The 18,489-nt window shown below is 44.1% G+C and overlaps 3 protein-coding genes across 5 annotated transcripts in view; 1 reads left to right on the top strand and 2 right to left on the bottom strand.

Annotated features, from left to right (window-relative positions):
- Positions 1 to 192: 192 nt before the first annotated feature.
- xkr8.3 (XK related 8, tandem duplicate 3) lies at positions 193 to 4,300 on the bottom strand. Its single transcript, XM_010753569.3, has 4 exons — positions 4,212 to 4,300; positions 3,187 to 4,068; positions 2,161 to 2,348; positions 193 to 2,073 (listed from the first exon to the last, which is right to left on the bottom strand). Exons 2-4 carry the CDS (start codon positions 3,513 to 3,515, stop codon positions 1,346 to 1,348), a joined length of 1,245 nt encoding a protein of 414 aa, XP_010751871.2. The 5' UTR covers positions 3,516 to 4,068; positions 4,212 to 4,300; the 3' UTR covers positions 193 to 1,345.
- A 2,107-nt stretch (positions 4,301 to 6,407) lies between these two features.
- Positions 6,408 to 12,021, top strand: srsf4 (serine and arginine rich splicing factor 4). 2 transcript variants are annotated; one of them, XM_019254259.2, is made up of 7 exons: positions 6,408 to 6,622; positions 7,738 to 7,877; positions 8,052 to 8,075; positions 9,576 to 9,691; positions 9,769 to 9,983; positions 10,111 to 10,188; positions 10,957 to 12,021. In XM_019254259.2, exons 1-7 carry the CDS (start codon positions 6,516 to 6,518, stop codon positions 11,444 to 11,446), a joined length of 1,170 nt encoding a protein of 389 aa, XP_019109804.2. In that variant the 5' UTR covers positions 6,408 to 6,515; the 3' UTR covers positions 11,447 to 12,021. The 2 variants fall into 2 exon arrangements, with proteins under 2 accessions (XP_019109804.2, XP_019109807.2); XM_019254262.2 differs by having other exon boundaries at positions 6,409 to 6,622; positions 9,585 to 9,691.
- A 931-nt stretch (positions 12,022 to 12,952) lies between these two features.
- The window catches only part of msto1 (misato mitochondrial distribution and morphology regulator 1), a 6,820-nt gene continuing 1,283 nt past the window's right edge, over positions 12,953 to 18,489 (bottom strand). Inside the window, exons 2-14 of one of the 2 annotated variants that reach the window (XM_019254253.2) lie at positions 17,479 to 17,608; positions 17,299 to 17,368; positions 17,143 to 17,218; positions 16,994 to 17,051; positions 16,757 to 16,907; positions 15,992 to 16,106; positions 15,771 to 15,905; positions 15,539 to 15,691; positions 15,311 to 15,442; positions 15,044 to 15,228; positions 13,898 to 14,002; positions 13,691 to 13,803; positions 12,953 to 13,615 (exon numbers count right to left, since the gene is read on the bottom strand). In XM_019254253.2, the coding sequence (XP_019109798.1) occupies positions 13,359 to 13,615; positions 13,691 to 13,803; positions 13,898 to 14,002; positions 15,044 to 15,228; positions 15,311 to 15,442; positions 15,539 to 15,691; positions 15,771 to 15,905; positions 15,992 to 16,106; positions 16,757 to 16,907; positions 16,994 to 17,051; positions 17,143 to 17,218; positions 17,299 to 17,368; positions 17,479 to 17,608 (1,680 nt within the window). In that variant the 3' untranslated portion in view covers positions 12,953 to 13,358. Of the gene's footprint in view, positions 13,616 to 13,690; positions 13,804 to 13,897; positions 14,003 to 15,043; positions 15,229 to 15,310; positions 15,443 to 15,538; positions 15,692 to 15,770; positions 15,906 to 15,991; positions 16,107 to 16,756; positions 16,911 to 16,993; positions 17,052 to 17,142; positions 17,219 to 17,298; positions 17,369 to 17,478; positions 17,609 to 18,489 lie in introns of both variants that reach the window. The other variant, XM_019254244.2, reaches the window with a different exon arrangement.

The raw sequence follows: 18,489 nt of genomic DNA, 5'->3' as shown, positions 1-18,489 counted from the left end.
ACAGAGTTAATACAATACTGATGCTGCTTTAATAATTGCACATGGAGAATGAGGTAAAAGATTAACAACCAGAAAAACGACCTTCAGCACTCTGCAGACACGAACCGTGCACTGAAAGAACATGGATAAATAACCAAGTGAATGAATGAGCATCCGAGAAGATTTAAATAAAAACATGCTGGGGAATAATAAAGATGTTTGCACGAATACTGAAGTAAACAGACGTTTGTTTGACACGCTATATTTGAACACGAGGGTTCGTACCTGAAAACTAAACCTGCAGCGAAGACTTCTGTCGTAAAACATGCAACAACACTTCTCTGTTGACCTAAAGGATTAGTACCTTATCGAGAACTCTAAAATAGATATTTCACGACAGAACTTGACAGAAGGAGAGCATATCATGGTTTCATCTACATTCAAAGTCCTTCAATAGCTTCCAGTAGCAGCAGCCGAAAAAACACAACAAACAAAGTGAGATAGCCCTTATCGTCGCGTCGACCTAAGGTTTGACTTCACCGTTGTGGATTAAAGGCGCAGTGTGTAGAAACATGGCACAAAGGTCTCAGTCTCTAACTTTTTACACCGTAAAAACATCAGGCTCTCTCTATTTAGACACAGCAGCGTACAGAACCTTTTCAAGCAGGAGGCAGGTTTATTCTAGTGTTGACCGTTTAAAGAACCAGAGCTGACATCGTGGAGAAAAGTTCACACTTGTCCTCCCAATATTTCCCCATTTGGAGCCACGATCGCAGAGTTTATGAATCACTACAACTAACTTTGTTACGTTTTAGTTTGTAACTAATCATGGAGGGATGACTGCAGGCTGACATCGAAACAAAAACTTTCATTTTTTTCATTCCAGCGATCTCATAGTTAACTTGAAATCAAAACGTTGTTGTATTTTGATGGTATGAGATATCAAACATATTTCAGGAAACCACAGTTTAAGAACCAGAACGATTCTTATTTTCAGGTGATTGTACACGAATGAAAACATAGTTGTGAATAATATATATTAAGTTTGGCCATATTCTCCCTAAAAATCAAACTGGACCTTTAATTTAATGGCACTAACAAACCCATATCTTCATAGAAATTGTATAAAAAGCTGCTGGCTCCCCCCGTGTGTAAACACAACAAAATACAATTTGTTTGCAGCTATTTGTAGAAAACGTCTTTAGAAAGTAGTTTGATGGATTACCTCATGTTCGAGTAGAGCTGAGGAATAAGAAAATGTAATCTGGTGAAACTGTAGTACAAATAATTCTACAAAAGTAACATCTCCTATCAGTAGTACACGTTGGCCGTGACACAAACAAAGCCAGACATCACCGATGTGACTCTATCTGTATTCAGTGCTTCTCGTGACTCCTTGGTCCGAGTAAAAATGAGTGGCATGGCGACCCATCCGTTTGTTGACAAGCTGGGCGGACACGGTGACATCCTGGATGGGAAAGGCCCTGAAGGACACGTCTGCATCAGGCAGATCGTCGGGGAGTCCCGGGTCCCTCACGGGGGGCCCCCACAGCTTGGGGTGGAAGCAGCAGTAGTAGATGGCTTTGAAGAGCAGCCCCAGGAGGTAGGTGAGAGGTAGAGCGATGAGCAGAGCGAGGGCGTACGGCTCGGACTGGACAGGATCTCTGTAACACCACCAGGTCACCAGCAGGATGACCCCATCGACGGTGACGAAGGAATGGTAGATGATGCTCCGGCCTCTGGTACGACCCTCCGCTACATTAAACCAGCTGAAGTACCAAATGAGCCCTACGGTGGCCCGGTAGAGCCACTCCCCGGCGACGCTGTCCATGAAATCCGTCTTCTGTCGCCACACCCATAACACAAAGACGAACCACAGCAAGAGGAAGTGGGCGCCGATGTACCCGGGCAGGACAGAGGAGAAGAGGGCAAGCGTCGCCACGCGTGGGGCGATTAGCAGCAGGTTCCAGAGGAAGTAGATCAAGGACGAACCCCAGCCCTGCTTGGCTTTGTCGGGGAGGAAGGAGCGCAGCGAGCGGTGGTAATCCACCACCATCCAGGCTATGGAAGTGGTCGACGCAGCGATGCTCACAACTGCAAACACAGAAGTCGAAAACCATCAGCGCGGAAAAAAAGAAGAAGAGGAAGTGTGTGTTAACTTAAACTAAAGAGAGAACTCACACTGAACCGTCCTGGCTTTGTTTGTCCGCAGCATGACGTAAATCATCAGGGTGAGCTGAGGAGCGCTCTCGCCGAACGTCTCGATGAGCCGCAGCATGCTGAGGTCGTGGGTCAGGTAGACGGCGTACTCCGACCCTTCCTGTTTGCGCCACCAAACCCTGAAGCCTTGACGGATGGCGGAGATGTGCCTGCACGCAGAGAAGAGAAAAGGGGGTTATTATTACACACAAAAACAGACACCACACCTGTCTGGCTGCATTACATGTCGTCAACGGGAATAACACCCATATTAAAAAGCATTTCACGCCATGTTCACTCATTATTTATGCATTCAGTTCTCATCTGGGACACCGGGTTGAGAAGTTGTCACACCCAAAGTAAAGAAACGCACCTGTCTAACGTGATTCCCAACTTACACCAGCACATACGGCACCAACACACTCAAACTGTGTGTTGTACAATTGTCCCCTGTGTGTGTTTTGTATTAGATTTGACTTGGATAGTTTAGAAATGAGCTTAATAAATAACCCAGGTTTTAAGCAGAGTTGACAAATATGAAAAAAGCAACTGTTGCATGGATTAACCTGTAGGAATATGCATTATTTTTTAATATAATAGGCACAGAATGGACTAGATTATTGAGTTTTGGTATTACTAAAGTGTTTGCACAACACAGGATGTGTGTTGTACAATTGTCCCCTGTGTGTGTTTTGTATTAGATTTGACTTGGATAGTTTAGAAACGAGCTTAATAAATAACCCAGGTTTCAAACAGAGTTGACAAATATGAAAAGTTGCAACACCCAAAGCAACTGTTGCATGGATTAACCTGTAGGAATGTGCATTATTTTTAATATAATAGGCACAGAATGGACTAGATTATTGAGTTTTGTTAATACTAAAGTGTTTGCATAACACAGGATGGGTGTTGTAACCTGTTAAAACACATATTAGGACAGAAATCAAAATTAATCCCAGTTAAATTATCATAGCATTAGATTAGATTAAAGGTGTAAACAGTGGTCACCTGCAGAGGAAGCCCAGCTGGAGCACATGTAGCAGGCAGGAGAGCTTCACTCGGTCCCCGAACAGCACGCTCCCTCCCGGGGTCTGCGCGCTGCTGAACCCCGGCAGCTCTCGGTCATACTTGAGCCAGAACCAGCTGAACATCTGGACCACGACCGACGACAGGACCATGAGGCCGAGCAGCACCCCGAACCAGAAGAAGTCGCCCTGGTTGTAAAACTCCGTAGCCACCCATACATCCGAGCCCCAGTCCACCAGGAAGGTGAACACGCCGACGACCGAGAAAGCGAAGTCGATCCAGGAGTACTTCGAGAGAGAGCCGCGCTCCATGATCCGTTACCGTCCGGCAGCTAACATTCGGCTAACGTCGGTATTACCGTTATCTCCCCCCCGTCCCTTCACACGCTTTCAACCCATTGAAGACTAAAAAAAAGTTGCTCACGTCTGAGCAACAAGTTGCGCTCATTACATTGATAAAAACGTTCAAACGGACATAGTCAAAAAGTTTTTAAAAAATATATATAACCGCCACATACGGAGGAGCAGCTGGTGCGTTTGTAATGTGTCCGCGTTAAGATGTTAACCCCGCCCACCGCGGCTAATACGTGTTGTGACAGGACGCGAACTCCGGGACGGACAGGTGTTAACATTTAAAGACCACACGCTGCACATTCGAACATGAACCGTTAGTCGATTAAACGTTCAAATTTTTAAAACATTAAAGATCCATTGTGTCATTTTTAGAAGTATTTCTTAGTATTAGTATGTTTCCATCAGTGTATAATCACCTGAAAATAAGAAATGTTGTTGTTTTGATCGTCTTAAAATCTACAGTGAGAGAGGGTCCTCTTCCACGGAGTCCTCCATGTTGAATCGCCATTTTCTACAGTAGCCCAGAACAGACAAATTCAAACATGAACCGTTAGTTGATTAAACGTTAAATTTTTTTAAAGCGTTAAAGAGCCAGTGTGTAATTTTTTGAAAGTATTTCTTAGTATTAGTATGTTTCCATCAGTGTATAATCACCTGAAAATAAGAATTGTTGTTGTTTTGATCGTCTTAAAATCTACAGTGAGAGAGGGTCCTCTTCCATGGAGTCCTCCATTTTGAATCGGCATTTTCTACAGTAGCCCAGAACTGACAAATTCAAACATGAACCGTTAGTCGATTAAACGTTCAAAATTTTTAAACCGTTAAAGAGCCAGTGTGTAATTTTTAGAAAGTATTTCTTAGTATTAGTATGTTTCCATCAGTGTATAATCACCTGAAAAAAAGAAATTTTGTTGTTTTGATTGTCTTAAAATAAGCCCTTTATATCTACAGTGAGAGAGGGTCCTCTTCCACGGAGTCCTCCATGTTGAATCGCCATTTTCTACAGTAGCCCAGAACAGACAAATTCAAACATGAACCGTTAGTCGATTAAACATTCAAATTTTTAAAGCATTAAAGAGCCAATGTGTAATTTTTAGAAGTATTTTTTAGTATTAGTATGTTTCCATCAGTGTATAATCACCTGAAAATAAGAAATTTTGTTGTTTTGATCGTCTTAAAATCTACAGTGAGAGAGGGTCCTCTTCCATAGAGTCCTCCATGTTGAATCGCCATTTTCTACAGTAGCCCAGAACAGACAAATTCGAACATGAACCGTTAGTCGATTAAACGTTCAAATATTTAAAAGCGTTAAAGAGCCAGTGTGTAATTTTTAGAAAGTATTTCTTAGTATTAGTATGTTTCCATCAGTGTATAATCACCTGAAAATAAGAAATGTTGTTGTTTTGATCGTCTTAAAATCATACAGTGAGAGAGGGTCCTCTTCCACGGAGTCCTCCATGTTGAATCGCCATTTTCTACAGTAGCCCTGAACAGACAAATTCAAACATGAACCGTTAGTCGATTAAACGTTCTGTCACGTTTTAGCTTGTAACTAATAAACAAAAACAACTACAACTACAAAAACAACTACAAAAGTAGATCATATCATGGTTACATCTAAAGTCCTTAAATAGCTTCCAGTAGCAGCAGCTGAAAAACAGTACTAACAGTAATAGTACTAATCAGGGGAGCCGCCAGGAATTTTGGGTTCCATGACAAAAAAATCAAATCGGGCCCCCTCTGCACAGCTGTTGTCACCACATCTCTAGGACTTAACTATCCCATCAGAAGCTTTACATAACTCTTATTAAAGGCTTGCAACTGTTTTGCGTCTTGTAGTTCAATACTAGTACTAGCACAATATTTACTGCTGGTGATTTGTACATGCATGCAAGTCTGCATACAGTATGCAGTGATGCAAGATTAAAAGCCACCATAAAAATGTGCTAAAGGCCATTTTTATTTCACTTTTACTGCCCAAAACACATTAAAACAAAGAGATAATTCATTTCATTATTATATTTGAAATATATATGCTCAATGGTGATGGTTTAATAATTTTATATTGGTGTTTACCTATTTTTTGGGGGGAATTTTTTGGGGCCCCTGTCAGTCGTGGGCCTTTGGAATTGTCCTAACTTTTCCTATACGGCGCCCCTGGTATTAATGTTAGTATCAGGCACGGACTGATAATCTGGCATTCTAATTTCTTATTAGACTATTATTGTTTGTGGGGTGAGTACTAGGCTAGCCTATTGGCTAAGTTGCTTTTTTGTCCTGCAAATATAGTAGCTCTTTATGTAGCCTAGATGGTAGGGACAATGTAGGCTACATAACTGATAGAAAATCTCACTTTTTAAAAATTATATCATCTTTCTCTTTTCTTCCTCCCTGAAACACATAGGCACACCCAATATGCTGCCTTCAGATTTATTACTGTGATTGAGTGGTGCAGTGTATTTTTATAGTGTTAATACATGACAAGTTTGGAAGTATTTAATGTGTCCACTCTCACTGATTCCTGTTAAGTCATTGCATGGCTCAAGGTTTGTTGTTTGACTTGCACAGTTGCACCGAAAAGACTGAAAAGGTGTGTTATCAAATGTTGTGGGCCAGTCTGGTCCAAAATGCCAGGGCCGATTTTTTTGTCCCAGTCCGCCCCTGGTTAGTATGTAACTATGCATATATGTGCAGACACCTCAATACAATATTTTTCTAATGACATTCACAAGGACACACATGGTGGGTACCTGAGAGTCTACACTCAGGCCATTTGAATCCACTACAGAACAGACCACGCCCTCTCTGGATCAGGCCACGCCCCCTCTCGCCGCCGCCACCTATTGTATGAAAGGGGGGCGCGTGTGTGTCCTCGCAGCCTCGCGCGCGCTTCCTCTGTGTGCTCGTTCGCCTGTGATCGGATCCCGCATTTCGGCAGCACGCACTCGAGCTAAGAAGATGTCGCGGGTGTACATCGGAAGACTGAGCTACAGGGCCAGGGAGAAGGACGTGGAGAGGTTCTTCAAGGGCTACGGGAAGATCCTGGAGGTCGACCTGAAAAACGGGTAAGGCTCGTGCGGGGCCGTTAACCGTTGTTGTCCGCGAGCACAGGCCGCGCGGCGAGGCTCGGGCCTTGTCGGCGTGCTACAAAGCTAACGGCTAAAATTCTTTAATATTTACAAAGAAACAAGCTGAGATTATGAGCTGAAGCGACGCCTTTATTTCAAAAAGGCACCATCCTGCTTGATGCAGCGTTAAAACTCCGACTGTTGTTCGTACGCTTCGTGTTTATTGTGTGTGTGTGTGTGTGTGTGTGTGCTACCCGGAGCTAACGAGCTACGTGGCAATGTCACAGGCGGCAGTGTGTATTACAAGCGAAACCTTTAAGTGCAAGTTCAGGCGCACCTGTGTGAAACATTAGCCGGTAAATGTTTGGTGTCTGGTTGTAAAATGAGGCGTTTATGCCCCCGCTGTTAAACCTGAGGCGGGGGTGGCCGATATGTTGCGTTAAAACGCAGTAGGAAACTAGTAAATTGCATCGCTGCAGCTTCTTTCTTTGTAATTCCCGTGTGGATTTTTTTTATTCTCTCGATCCGTGCATGCAGATAATTGTATTTATTTATAGTCGATTATCGTTTGATTTGATCCACAAAAAGGAAGATACACGTTTGAGGAAGCGGAACTGCTGCTTTGTGGTCAATGATTGCACGTTCAAACACCATTTCAGGCCTAGTTTGTTATAATTTATGCATTTTGTGGCGCCCATTTGCTGCTTTAAAAATGTGTCTGCTTGCACAGTGTAATGTTTTATTGATGGTATAACTTGTTAATGAGTTGTACATTGACCCTGAAGGAAAATTCAAGCATGCAGTAGCAGTGAGACATGAATACATGTTGAAATGAACCTATGACACAGTAAACATGCATTTAAAAATAGCCTATTGGATTTAAATTACACATGTGCAAAGAATTGGATGCATGCCGAGATCTTTACAGATAGAAAACTACAACTACAAATAAAGGTTTTAATAAAACTGCAATTACAAATAAAGATTTTATTAAAAAACTACAATTACAACAATGAATCAAGGTCATAGCATGTAAGCAGAAAATGGGTTGTGTAATTTTTTTAGCATGACATTGTTCTAACCCTTTGACGTGTTCTCCTTTTCGTACACAGGTATGGGTTCGTTGAATTCGATGACCCCCGTGACGCGGACGATGCTGTGTACGACTTAAACGGCAAGGAGCTGTGCGGGGAACGGGTCATCGTGGAGCACACCAAGGGACCTCGTCGTGACGGAGGTTACGGCGGAAGAAGTAAGCGTTTTAATGACAGTGTTTATGTTAATTTGAATAATAAAACCTTTTTTTATTATCTGAATTACAACGGGACATTGTGTTTGTGATATTTTCTAGAACTTTTGTTGTTGTACACGATGCTGCGTGATATTGGACAGTATTCGTGACGTTGTATACGTTCTCTCTCCACAGGCACAAAAGCTGCATCAAAAGAAGGTAAAGAAACTTTAACTTCTATGTTTGACTTTGAAAAATTGGCTTCTCTGATGTTGTATCTATCTGATTTGACTGTTGCATTGTTGTACTAATATCTGCATCTCTGTATATGTCTGCCAACTACCAGTGTCAGCTGAAAAAGTTGATGTGGGCAGTAACCGAGAGGTCCAGAACCGCAGGCTTCCGCACTAGCATTAAAACACCGCCGTCCTTGTTGATTATTTAGAAGTAGAACATGAGTAGAAGTGTATTTTGGTCGGTATTGCCCAGCTCCACTGGTACCGTATCGTCCACTCTCCCTTTGGGATGTTAAACATGTTGCACACACCCGTCCACAACCCCCCCATCCCCATCCTAACTTCATCAGGTTTTGCTATTGTTCTGGTCTCAACGAGCCCTCCTGGGTTTCCAATGGTCTGTTTAACATACAGACACGTCTCGGTTTCTGTATAGGACGCTCCAGAGCTGCGATTTCGCCTTCATATTGTCTTGCTAATAAGTTGGTAGACGGTGAACGAGCACCATTCACTACAGCACTCTCACCAACGCCGATCGACAATAGATAAGGGGCGGGGAGGAGATTTCCTCGTCACCACATGATTAAATTTGCGTGCGCCAAAGCCGCCAGTGACCCGGAAAAGAAATCTTACATCTACATGTGTTGGACTGATGTGATTATGTGATGGGGAAGATGGCTTACTGATGGAAAGGATGTCTCAATAAATGTTTCATTTGAATACTGTTAAAAAAATAACCATTTGATTGTCAAATATCTTTGTAACCTATTGATGTCTTATTCCGTTTTTTATTTTTATATAAAGTGATTGTCAATTTAAAGGTAAAGATTTAACAAAGAACCTCAATGTTTTAATTGAAAGAGTCCTTTGCTGACTGCCTGCCCCTATTGCTGGCCATGGTGTCCCCCCTTTCCAAGAGTGTGGTTTGACCATTCTGGGCCCCTGGGCAGACCAAAAAAGGGAGCCATTGTGAATGAAGACCGCTTTTCCCATTAGGCCCAGGCCGGGTGGTGAGGATGCCATGGGGTTTAGGAACAGATGTGGGTTCAGCTCTTATAGGTGCCTGAAAAAAGATGTTTTGTAACAGTGAAATGTTTTTTTTATTTATTTTTTTAAAGATAGGATAGCTTAGAAACTTTCTTTAGTTCACCGTAAGTACTTCCTCGATCAGTTATGTTTTTAAAATTTTTGATTTTCTTCCTTTTTTCTGTTATTTAGAAAACAGGCCGAAATTTAACAAGCTACAATTATGTTGTTTTAGGTTTGAAAGATTTCAGCCAATAGAAATAATTAGGTTTTTTTTTTTTTTTTAGGATTTAATGACTTTTCTGTTTTTTCACCTTTTGCTTTTCCCCTTCTTTATTTCCTTTTCCCAAATAAATATTGACTTTTTTTATAGTGTGTAGCTTGGAGTTTAGCATAAATGCACCATCTCTGTTTCTCTTTGGTCCTCATTTCTCTTCTTCCTCCCTTTTCCTTGTTGACTTGAAAGGTGGATATGGGCGCTGGGGAAGAGACAGATATGGTCCGCCGATTAGGACAGATTATCGTCTCATTGTTGAGAATCTTTCCAGCCGCTGCAGCTGGCAGGACTTGAAGGTATGTATCGTTTTAGTTTCTTCTAGAACATGTATGACGTTATCATCTCTGATCACCGTTTGCGTTTTCCCCTAAAGGACTACATGAGGCAGGCAGGGGAGGTGACTTACGCCGACACCCACAAGGGCCGGAGAAACGAGGGAGTGATCGAGTTCAGGCTCTACTCCGACATGAAGAGAGCTCTGGAGAAGCTCGACGGCACAGAAGTGAACGGCAGAAAGATCCGCCTCATCGAGGATCGCCCCGGGGCCAAACGCAGACGCTCTTACTCCCGCAGTCGCAGCCGCTCCAGGTAAGAGTCACAGCGAGGAAGTTTAGCTGCACTGTAACCCTTTAAACTCCTCTTCCTCTAAATTTATTGGGGGGGAAAAAAGCAGTTTGCCAACAGTGTAATTAATCTTTGCATCGTGTTTTTTCAGGTCTCGCTCCAGGAGCCGCAGATCTCGCAAGAGCCGCAGCCGCAGTGACAGCAGCAGTCGCAGCCGCTCCCACTCCAGGTGAGAAACACAAACTTTAAAGGACGTATTCACACCAAATCAGGCGGGCAGTGTGCGTGTTATTTATGCTGAATATAATCACTACGAAACTACCAACCTTAAAAGGCTGTGTAATTGAAACTGACGTAGTTTAGTCCCTGAACTCCACCCGGATAGTTTTAGTGACGTGTCTGGCAGCACGAGGTTGAATCCTGATCCTGGTTGAACTTATTCACCTCGTTTTTATTGTTGCTCTGCACAAACGCAGCACCCTTCGTTTAAAAACGAACGGGGTAACGACACGCTGTAAATACACGACGCCTCTAATGAAATCGGCCGGTCCAAAATGTGCCTTCAGTCTCCTGAACGCCGCTTTGTGCCTTCCCGAACGTACAGTAGCAACAATGGGCAGACCACCTTTGAGCCTCTCAGCGGGAGTCTTTTTTTAATGACCACACCGAGATGTCCAGTTAGCAGTAAGACGAGAGGACGGGTTTCTTTAAATAGACGTTGGTCCACTAAAGTTCACAGGTGTTTGCGCTGATATGCACGTAGCCTTTAGCCAGTGACGACAAAGTAGTAGCTTAATATTTACAGCTGTTGCTTAGCCTCCGTCTGTGTGTCTTTTTATGGCTGACGACCAAAGCTATATAGTTTTTCCACAGTGGACATCTGCTCCATCTGCTGATGGTTCACCTTGCACAGCTTGTTTTAACTGCTTCGTGGTCAACATGTCCTCGTTTTTTTAAACGGTGCAGGTGGTGACAGCGTTTGTGTTCTTGTCCACAGGGCGGCTTCACGCTCCCGCAGCCGATCTCGTAGCAAGAAGAACAAGGGCAAGAACAAGAAGGAGGAAGAAGAGCGCAGCAACGGCGCTCAGAAGAACAAGGACCGCAGCCGGAGTCGCAGCCCCAAGAGCAAAAAGGGCAAGAAAGACGGGAAGAAGGGCAAGAAGGACGACTCCAGGTCCAGATCTCGCTCTCGCTCCAGGTCTCACTCTCGATCGGTGAACAAGGATCGCTCCAGGAAATCTGGCTCAAAGGGCCGCGAGCCGCCCAAGAGCGACGACGAGGGCGGCGAGCCCGAGAGGGGCTCCCGCTCCCGTTCACGCTCGCCAGCCGAGTCCAAATCCAGAGCCAGGTCTAAATCAAAGTCCAAATCCAAGTCTCGTTCCCCGTCACCCGTCAAAGCCCGCTCCCACTCCCGATCCGCCTCCCGCTCAGAGTCCCGCTCCAAATCCCGCTCCCAGTCTCGTTCTCGCTCCCGTTCCCGCTCTTAGTTCAGATTTTGGACTTTTTGTCATGAGCCCTTATCCCGACACTGTCTCCCCCTGTCCTCCATTTACATTCCCCAGACCCCGCGACACTACCCCCGCCTCCTGTCTTTTGATAAATAGCTGTAGAATACCAGGCACTCGACTCAATGTCTTTTATGCACATGCTACTCCATTTCATTTGACTTTTACAATACATATTTTTTTCATTAGCGCTGTCTCGTATGGGGGTGTTTGTAAAATAACAGGGTGCAATCTCAGTTTTATAAGTTTAAATGATGGTGTGTGTCTTAGCCTTTTTTTAATCAAACGTAGAAGCGTACTGTTTTGGCAAAATGCTGGGTGGGAACATGATCTCACCTTTTGTGAAATCCTCGCATCGTTTTATTTCAAATTAAAAAAAACAAATGCCTGTTCTACATTCTCGTTGTTTGGATTGTTTTTTTGTTTGTCCGCAGAAAGTCGGTGAGGTGGATGAATGATTGAACTTGAGGCTTCATGTGATCAAATGGTTTCTCAGGGATTTGTCTGCGTCTTTGGAACCAATTTTATTACAGCTGATAAAAATGGAATAAACTCGATTTTCTCAAGGTTTCAATTTGTAGATGTTTATAAACATTGTTTCTTTATGAACTAATGATGAGTGTTTATCTTCAACAGGCCATAGTAGCCTTTAAATAGTGCAGATAATTAGATAAGAGTTCATTTTAGGTCAATCCTACATAATATTTACAGCACCAAATGTGACAATAGTCCAAAATCACATTTACAGGTTGCTGCTTGGTTGTGACTTTTAGATTAGCCCGAGGCGGAGGAAGCAAGACTGCAACATAGTGGCATCCAACGGCACATATATTTATCAAAATTGTGGGTGACGTCACGGATACGACATCCATTATTTATATAGGCGGTGGTAACTCCATCGGTGTAGAGTTGGGAAAACTACAAAAGCCCCAAATTCCTAAAAACTAAATTTCTTTTGTTTCCTCGAGATCTTGAGTTATTTGACATTATGTCGAAATAACAAGTTATCCTGAGATAACTGGATGATTTTCTTAAGATCAACTCAAACTAAAGGATAGTCTAGTACAGTGTTTCTCAATCCTGGTCCACGGATGTTTTTAGATGTTTGCTCCTCCACCTCAAATGATCAGCTCGTCATCAAGCTCTGATAACGAGCCACTCATTTGAATCAGGTGTGGTCCCCGAAGACCAGGATTGCGAAACACTGGTCTAGTGTATTAAATCATTGCAGGAAACATTCAGTGTAGCAATGCCAGAGGAGCAGGAGAATGTTGCAGTTATTTAAAATACTATCCTCTTGTTTTCTTAAATCATCCTATGAAATGACGACCTCAACATCTTGAAACAAATTAACTCGTTATCACGAGGAATTCAAACGTATGAATGTATGACCAGAGTTGTTGACAAAGAAAGATCTGACTCCATAAAATAATTTTCTAACCAGTCAAATGTCAAACAACCTAAAAAAACACGAAGCACTCATGGTCGTTTCTTTTTAAATTGTTTAATATAAAACTAAGCAGCTGGTCACTTTGAGCTCTGGCAATGAGAAGCTGTTTCCAAGACGACGATGAAGACTGTGGTTAAAGTGCACCATGACGACGTCTGTGCTGTGAACTAATGGTCAAAAAGGAGGAATCTGTCATTTTATCGTGTACGCGGAGTAGAAAACACATTTAATTACAGATAAACAGTCGTTTGTAACATTCCATACAGTATCATGATGCTACATCCATCACCTTCCTGATTACTACACATCTCATCTCATCCAGTCCTGGTCCTTCATAAACCAGAGGTACCGCTCCTCGTCACCTCCCTGTGTCAGTATGAGTGCAGGCAGGCTGGTAAACAAAGCAGACGAGGCTGAGCCCGTCAGGATTACAGTTCCTAAGTGTCAGTCGTCATCCTCTTCTGAGGAAGAGCGCACCACCCCACCGCTGTCGTCGCGGTAACACCGGGACAGTAGGCAAAGCTGCTCCAGGGCCTCCTTGTAGTCGGCCAGTTCTGGGCCCTGGGAGAGGAAGCTGGGGGCCACGCGGCGGATGTCTAAAGCGCTGGCGCCGCGATGCAGCTCGGACAGCCACGGCCCGAGCGCTGGGCCGGACTGGAGGGAAGTCATGACGGGGACGGAGGAGACCAGAGGAGCCGGAGCTGCAGAGACAAAGAGGTGGATTAATTTATGAAAACTATCAAATCCAGAAAAGGTGAGACGTGGAGGACGCTTACAGCCGGTCAGAGGAGGCTGGCTCTGCAGGAAGCCCTGAGCACCGACAGCCTGACTGAAGATCTGAGGGAACGGCGGTGTCAGCTTACTGGGAGTAGACACCAACTGCAGAGTTCTGAGAGAGAAGAAGCAGCAGCGTGGTTAAGACGTACTGATCACCTCGGAGATGAACAGGTGAAATGATTTGTTATGACGGCGTGGGGACTCACAGAGGACACGTAGGGTAGAAGGAGCTGATGTAGGACGCCAGGACGTCTTCCCCGCTGTGGAGGCTGTGCAGAGGAGTGGGTGGTTTGACGCCCGGAGCGAGCGAGCTGATGGAAAGAACATTCAAACTATTAGGACTGTGCGAGGTGTTTGATGCCTTTATGTCTCTACCAGCCATTTCTTTCTTAATAATTCACTAAAATATAAACAAAAGTCTCGATGTATTGATGTGTAACTCTGACTTAATGTGTGTCTTTATTAAATACTTAAATCCACCAGAGTCCAGGTTCATTCTCCAGGCTTACGTTACTTTTTAATCTTTGTTAAACCGTCTTCATGTCACTCTAAATCTGACGTATCAGTTTGTCAATTTAACAAGGAAAAATGACACAGGTGCCTCTATAACTCAACTCTGTTTGACATTAAAATCCAGCAGCGTAAAGTCCAACGGTTTCCACAGGGAGGCAGGTTTGTTTCTGATTCAAGAACCAGAGCTCGTTTGATAGAAGACTTTCAATCCTGATCTGCATTTTTCTTTCTAATATTTCCCGTCTGGAGCCACCTATGAAGAGTTTTAACAGTTACCTCCCAACGCTCGTGACTTATCATGGATGTATGTGGTGGAACAAGATATTTTAGGAAATGCAAAACTTATTTTAAATCTCATTCCAGCGATATCTTTAGTTTAATTTAATTGTCAAACTGTAATTTAAGTTTTTAAATTTCAGAGATTCCTCCATGTACCTCTACAGGAAGGCTGCGTACCACAGTGCAGCGCTTTAGTGATAATCACTCAAAACTACAGATCAGGTCAAGGTTGTTACTAGGTGGAAAGATCAGAGATTTCTGCAGAAGTGAAGAGAGGAAGACGGAGCTGGATCTAAGCACGAGTACTGTCTTTTATCACGGTGAATGTAAACGCCGCTGACCAGGCTTCAAAGTGTAGCATCACAGACACGTGGCTGAATGAACTGGCAGGAAGAGAGAGAGGGAACGACACACAGCAAAGGACCACAGACCGGAGTCAGAACCGGGTCGCTTGAGCCACCAGGGAGCCGCTATTTAGAGTGTTGTTCTGATCCATGTGTGTTGTGAGTCTATATCTTATCTTATTCATACACACTCTTCATTCATTCACTCATTCCGACCTGATCAGTTTTTGGCCCTCGAAGCCTTTGAGCATCGCCCACTGTCCGTAGCATCGACCGTCAGCGGGCTCAGAGCAAGCTGAGAGCGGTTTCCACGGCAAACCGTCCTCGCAGGCGCTCAGGGCGTCGGGTAGAGAGCTGCCGTGCATCATGGGAAAGGGGACGGCGCCGTAAGCGGCCACCACCTAGAGAATATGAAAACGTAAAAAAAAGTTCAGACCCTGTTTTATGACACGGTTGGTAAAAATAAATAAAAAATCTTGTCACCTTTCTCCCGGACACAGCCAGAGCGTCTGCCACCTGCCACATGGGGACGCTGTTGTTCCTCAGCCTGTAAGGTGACGTGAAGGCGTCCAGGGCCAGAGCCAAGACGGAGCTGGAGTGGTACCACAGTGAAGGCTGGCACACGGGAAACACAAACACATAAATATACCCTTTAAAAGGCTGCACATTACCAGTAAACACGGCTAAGATAATAACAAATTAAAGCCTCACGTCATATGTTAGGTGCGGGAACATTGTGGGAGAGGACGGCCGTCTGCCTAGTCCACCACGCAGAGTCAGCGGGCAGAAGAAAGAGCTGTTACTGGCCAAGTGTACTGTCCCTAACGTGCAGTTTAACTGGTGGTAGAGGTCTTTCATCGGAGTCTGTGTGAGCAGAAAGAACACTGTGAGAATCTGCTTTGACACAACCTCTCACAAAGCAGTAAAACACTAAATGACTCACTGAATCCGGGTGACTGACGGGCGCCAAGCCGAACGTCAGGATGCCTCTGCCGCCGTACGAGTCCTGCAGCATCTCAGTGACCTTTGACCCGAGTCCTGCGAAGCCGTCGGCCAGGTCACAGAAAACCTGGAAACCCTGAGAAGAGAGAAAAAAAACAGGACGCGGAGAGATGTGAGATGAAGAGCGCCTGAGTTGAACTGTTTGAGCAGTTAGTGTCTCACCTGAAGGTAATCGCACTCCTCCACAAAGAAGTGCAGTCTGTCCTCCAGATCCTCGAGCACCGACCCCTGAAGGAGAGCCTCCCCCTGGCCGAACGCCTCCAGGCGGTGAGCCTCGCTGGACACACACACAAACACACAAACACGACAATCTGCACTGGCTCCCAGTATCTTTTGATTGATTTCAAAGTTCTTTTACTGGTTTGGCACCGACCTACTTTACCGATTCATTGTTGTTTTATAACCTCTTAGATCCTCGGCTACAGTTTAGACTATCACACAAATGCCGTGCCAACCGCTCATCAGTTTTTGGGATTCATACAACTGTAATTTGGGGTTCAAGGGCACTTTCACATGCAGACTGGAGGATCTTCTGATTAGTGGACGACCTGCTCTACCTCCTGAGCCTCTCAATAAACAAAGTTTGAAAATATATATATATATTTTTATCATGTTTAGGGGGGAGATTTGCTCTTACACCCAAATTAGTGATGTAACAGCATCTGTTTGTTCAAGCTGTGTGAGGTTAGACTTTAAAGATTCGGCCGGCAGAGAGAGAAGTCTGACCAAAACTATGTAAAGCCTGACATCTACTGGAGAGACGCAGCCACTGAACCGTCTGGGTTTAGTACTTTGCTCTTATGCCCACCACTTTGTGCTGTAATATATCACTCACTGTTATCGTATATAAAATTAACTCCCATGTTCTTCTATGAACTCCAGGCCTCTAACTACTGCTGTTATTTCGGTGCGAAGTCTCGACCGTACCCGTCATGGTTGTACTGGTGGATGACGGAGATGGTGCGAGGGTGCAGGTGGATCCGGAGGAAGTCGGACCACACCTTCACGCTGCCCTCCAGCCTGTAGCCTCGCTGGCGTCGAGCCAGCTGGCTGTTCACGGTATCCACGCTCACTGCAGCTGCTGGTGGGAGAGATTTTTATTTTTTAAAAGAGGTCGCACAAAATCTGGATTATCACGCAGCGATTAAAGACATTTGTTCTTACCCGAGCACTGAGGCTGGGTATTGGAGTAGAAATCAGCTTCAGTCAGGATCTCTCCTCTCTGGAGACAAAAACATCGCTCGTTCTTCTACTGTACGACAACACGTGATGTTTCAGAGCTTGTCGGTTTGATTTCCACCACAAACACTCACCTCCAACTTGTCCAGATCTTTAAGGAACGTGTTCTTCACAGGAGGACTTTCCTCGTGTCTCATGAGGCTTCCATCCCTGCAAGATGAAGATCAACAAGAATCATCCAGACAAACTCTCTCAGACAGTAAGTGAGCACAGTGAGGGTTGTTACTCACCATGTGACAGCAGGGGTTTCTTCTTCTGTGTCATACAGACTTCCCTCTTGCCGTAGAGTACGTAGACTTCCTGTCATAGATCGAGTGACAGGGGTTTAAACTTACCGAGCATCATCACACAAAACATGCGTAATTACGCCTGTTTTAGCATTAACAGACACACATGACGGGGGATGTTACCTTTGAGATCCATGGCGATGAGGCGAGGCGTGTGGGTGACGTGTCCGCCCTGAGTCTGTCCTTCACGAAACACGACATCGCTCTCGATGTCACCCGGCGGCGTCTCTGGATCGTACGATAAAGACGCATCCTGCAAAGAAAGACAAACACATCGTCGTTCATTTAAGATAAAATAAACTCAGTCGGGGCTGTGTATTAATAAAGATTACTCTTTTTTATTAAAAGGTTTGAACAGTCTCTTGTTCAAGCTTCTCAGATATGAAAACTTATGAAACATTATAAGACATTTGACGACATCATCCTGTGCACTAGAAGATCGTGATGACTATTTTAACTGTTTTTTTGATGGACCAAACCATTAATCAATTAATTATCAGCAAATTAAACAGTTATGGAAATAGTCGAGTCATCTGATATTTCCAGAATGAGGCTTCTAGAGAGGCAGGTGATAATCTGCATCTGTCACACATCCGGGAACATTTCAGAGAGCTTTAACTTTAGACAATGCTGAGCACAGATTGAGGGCTGTTTTCTCCAACGTTCTGCATCCTCAGCCATCACCCAGGTCGCCTCCTGTGCAGATCTCAAAGTCTCCAATGACGCAGCTTAGACACAAAATTATAAAAGAGAAAATACTGCACGAGTCTGTGGGTGACTCATCAGTCAGTGTATTAGCTTAAATCTCACTAGGAACCTGGAGAAATCTGGAAAAAAGGAACCTAGTATGCTGTTTTTATTATTCTTATCAACTTAACTGACATGTAGAAAGATTAATCCAGTGTTTAGCATCTGGACCACTCTTCTACTTACTGCACACACAATTAAAAAGGTTTTAGAAAGGGAGCAGACAGTAAACACACAGCTCTTTGTTTGCAATGTGTCACCACTGCAACAGTAACGGTGTCTGTGCATCACATAAGAAATAACATAAAGTGTGTGTGTGTGTGTGTGTGTATATATACATATACATATACATATACATACATACATACATACATACATATATACAGT

Source organism: Larimichthys crocea, chromosome XIII (assembly GCF_000972845.2).
Source record: "Larimichthys crocea isolate SSNF chromosome XIII, L_crocea_2.0, whole genome shotgun sequence".
NCBI lineage: Eukaryota > Metazoa > Chordata > Actinopteri > Sciaenidae > Larimichthys > Larimichthys crocea.
Note: the sequence above shows the minus strand (reverse complement) of the source record. Positions and strands in the feature narration are given on the sequence as shown.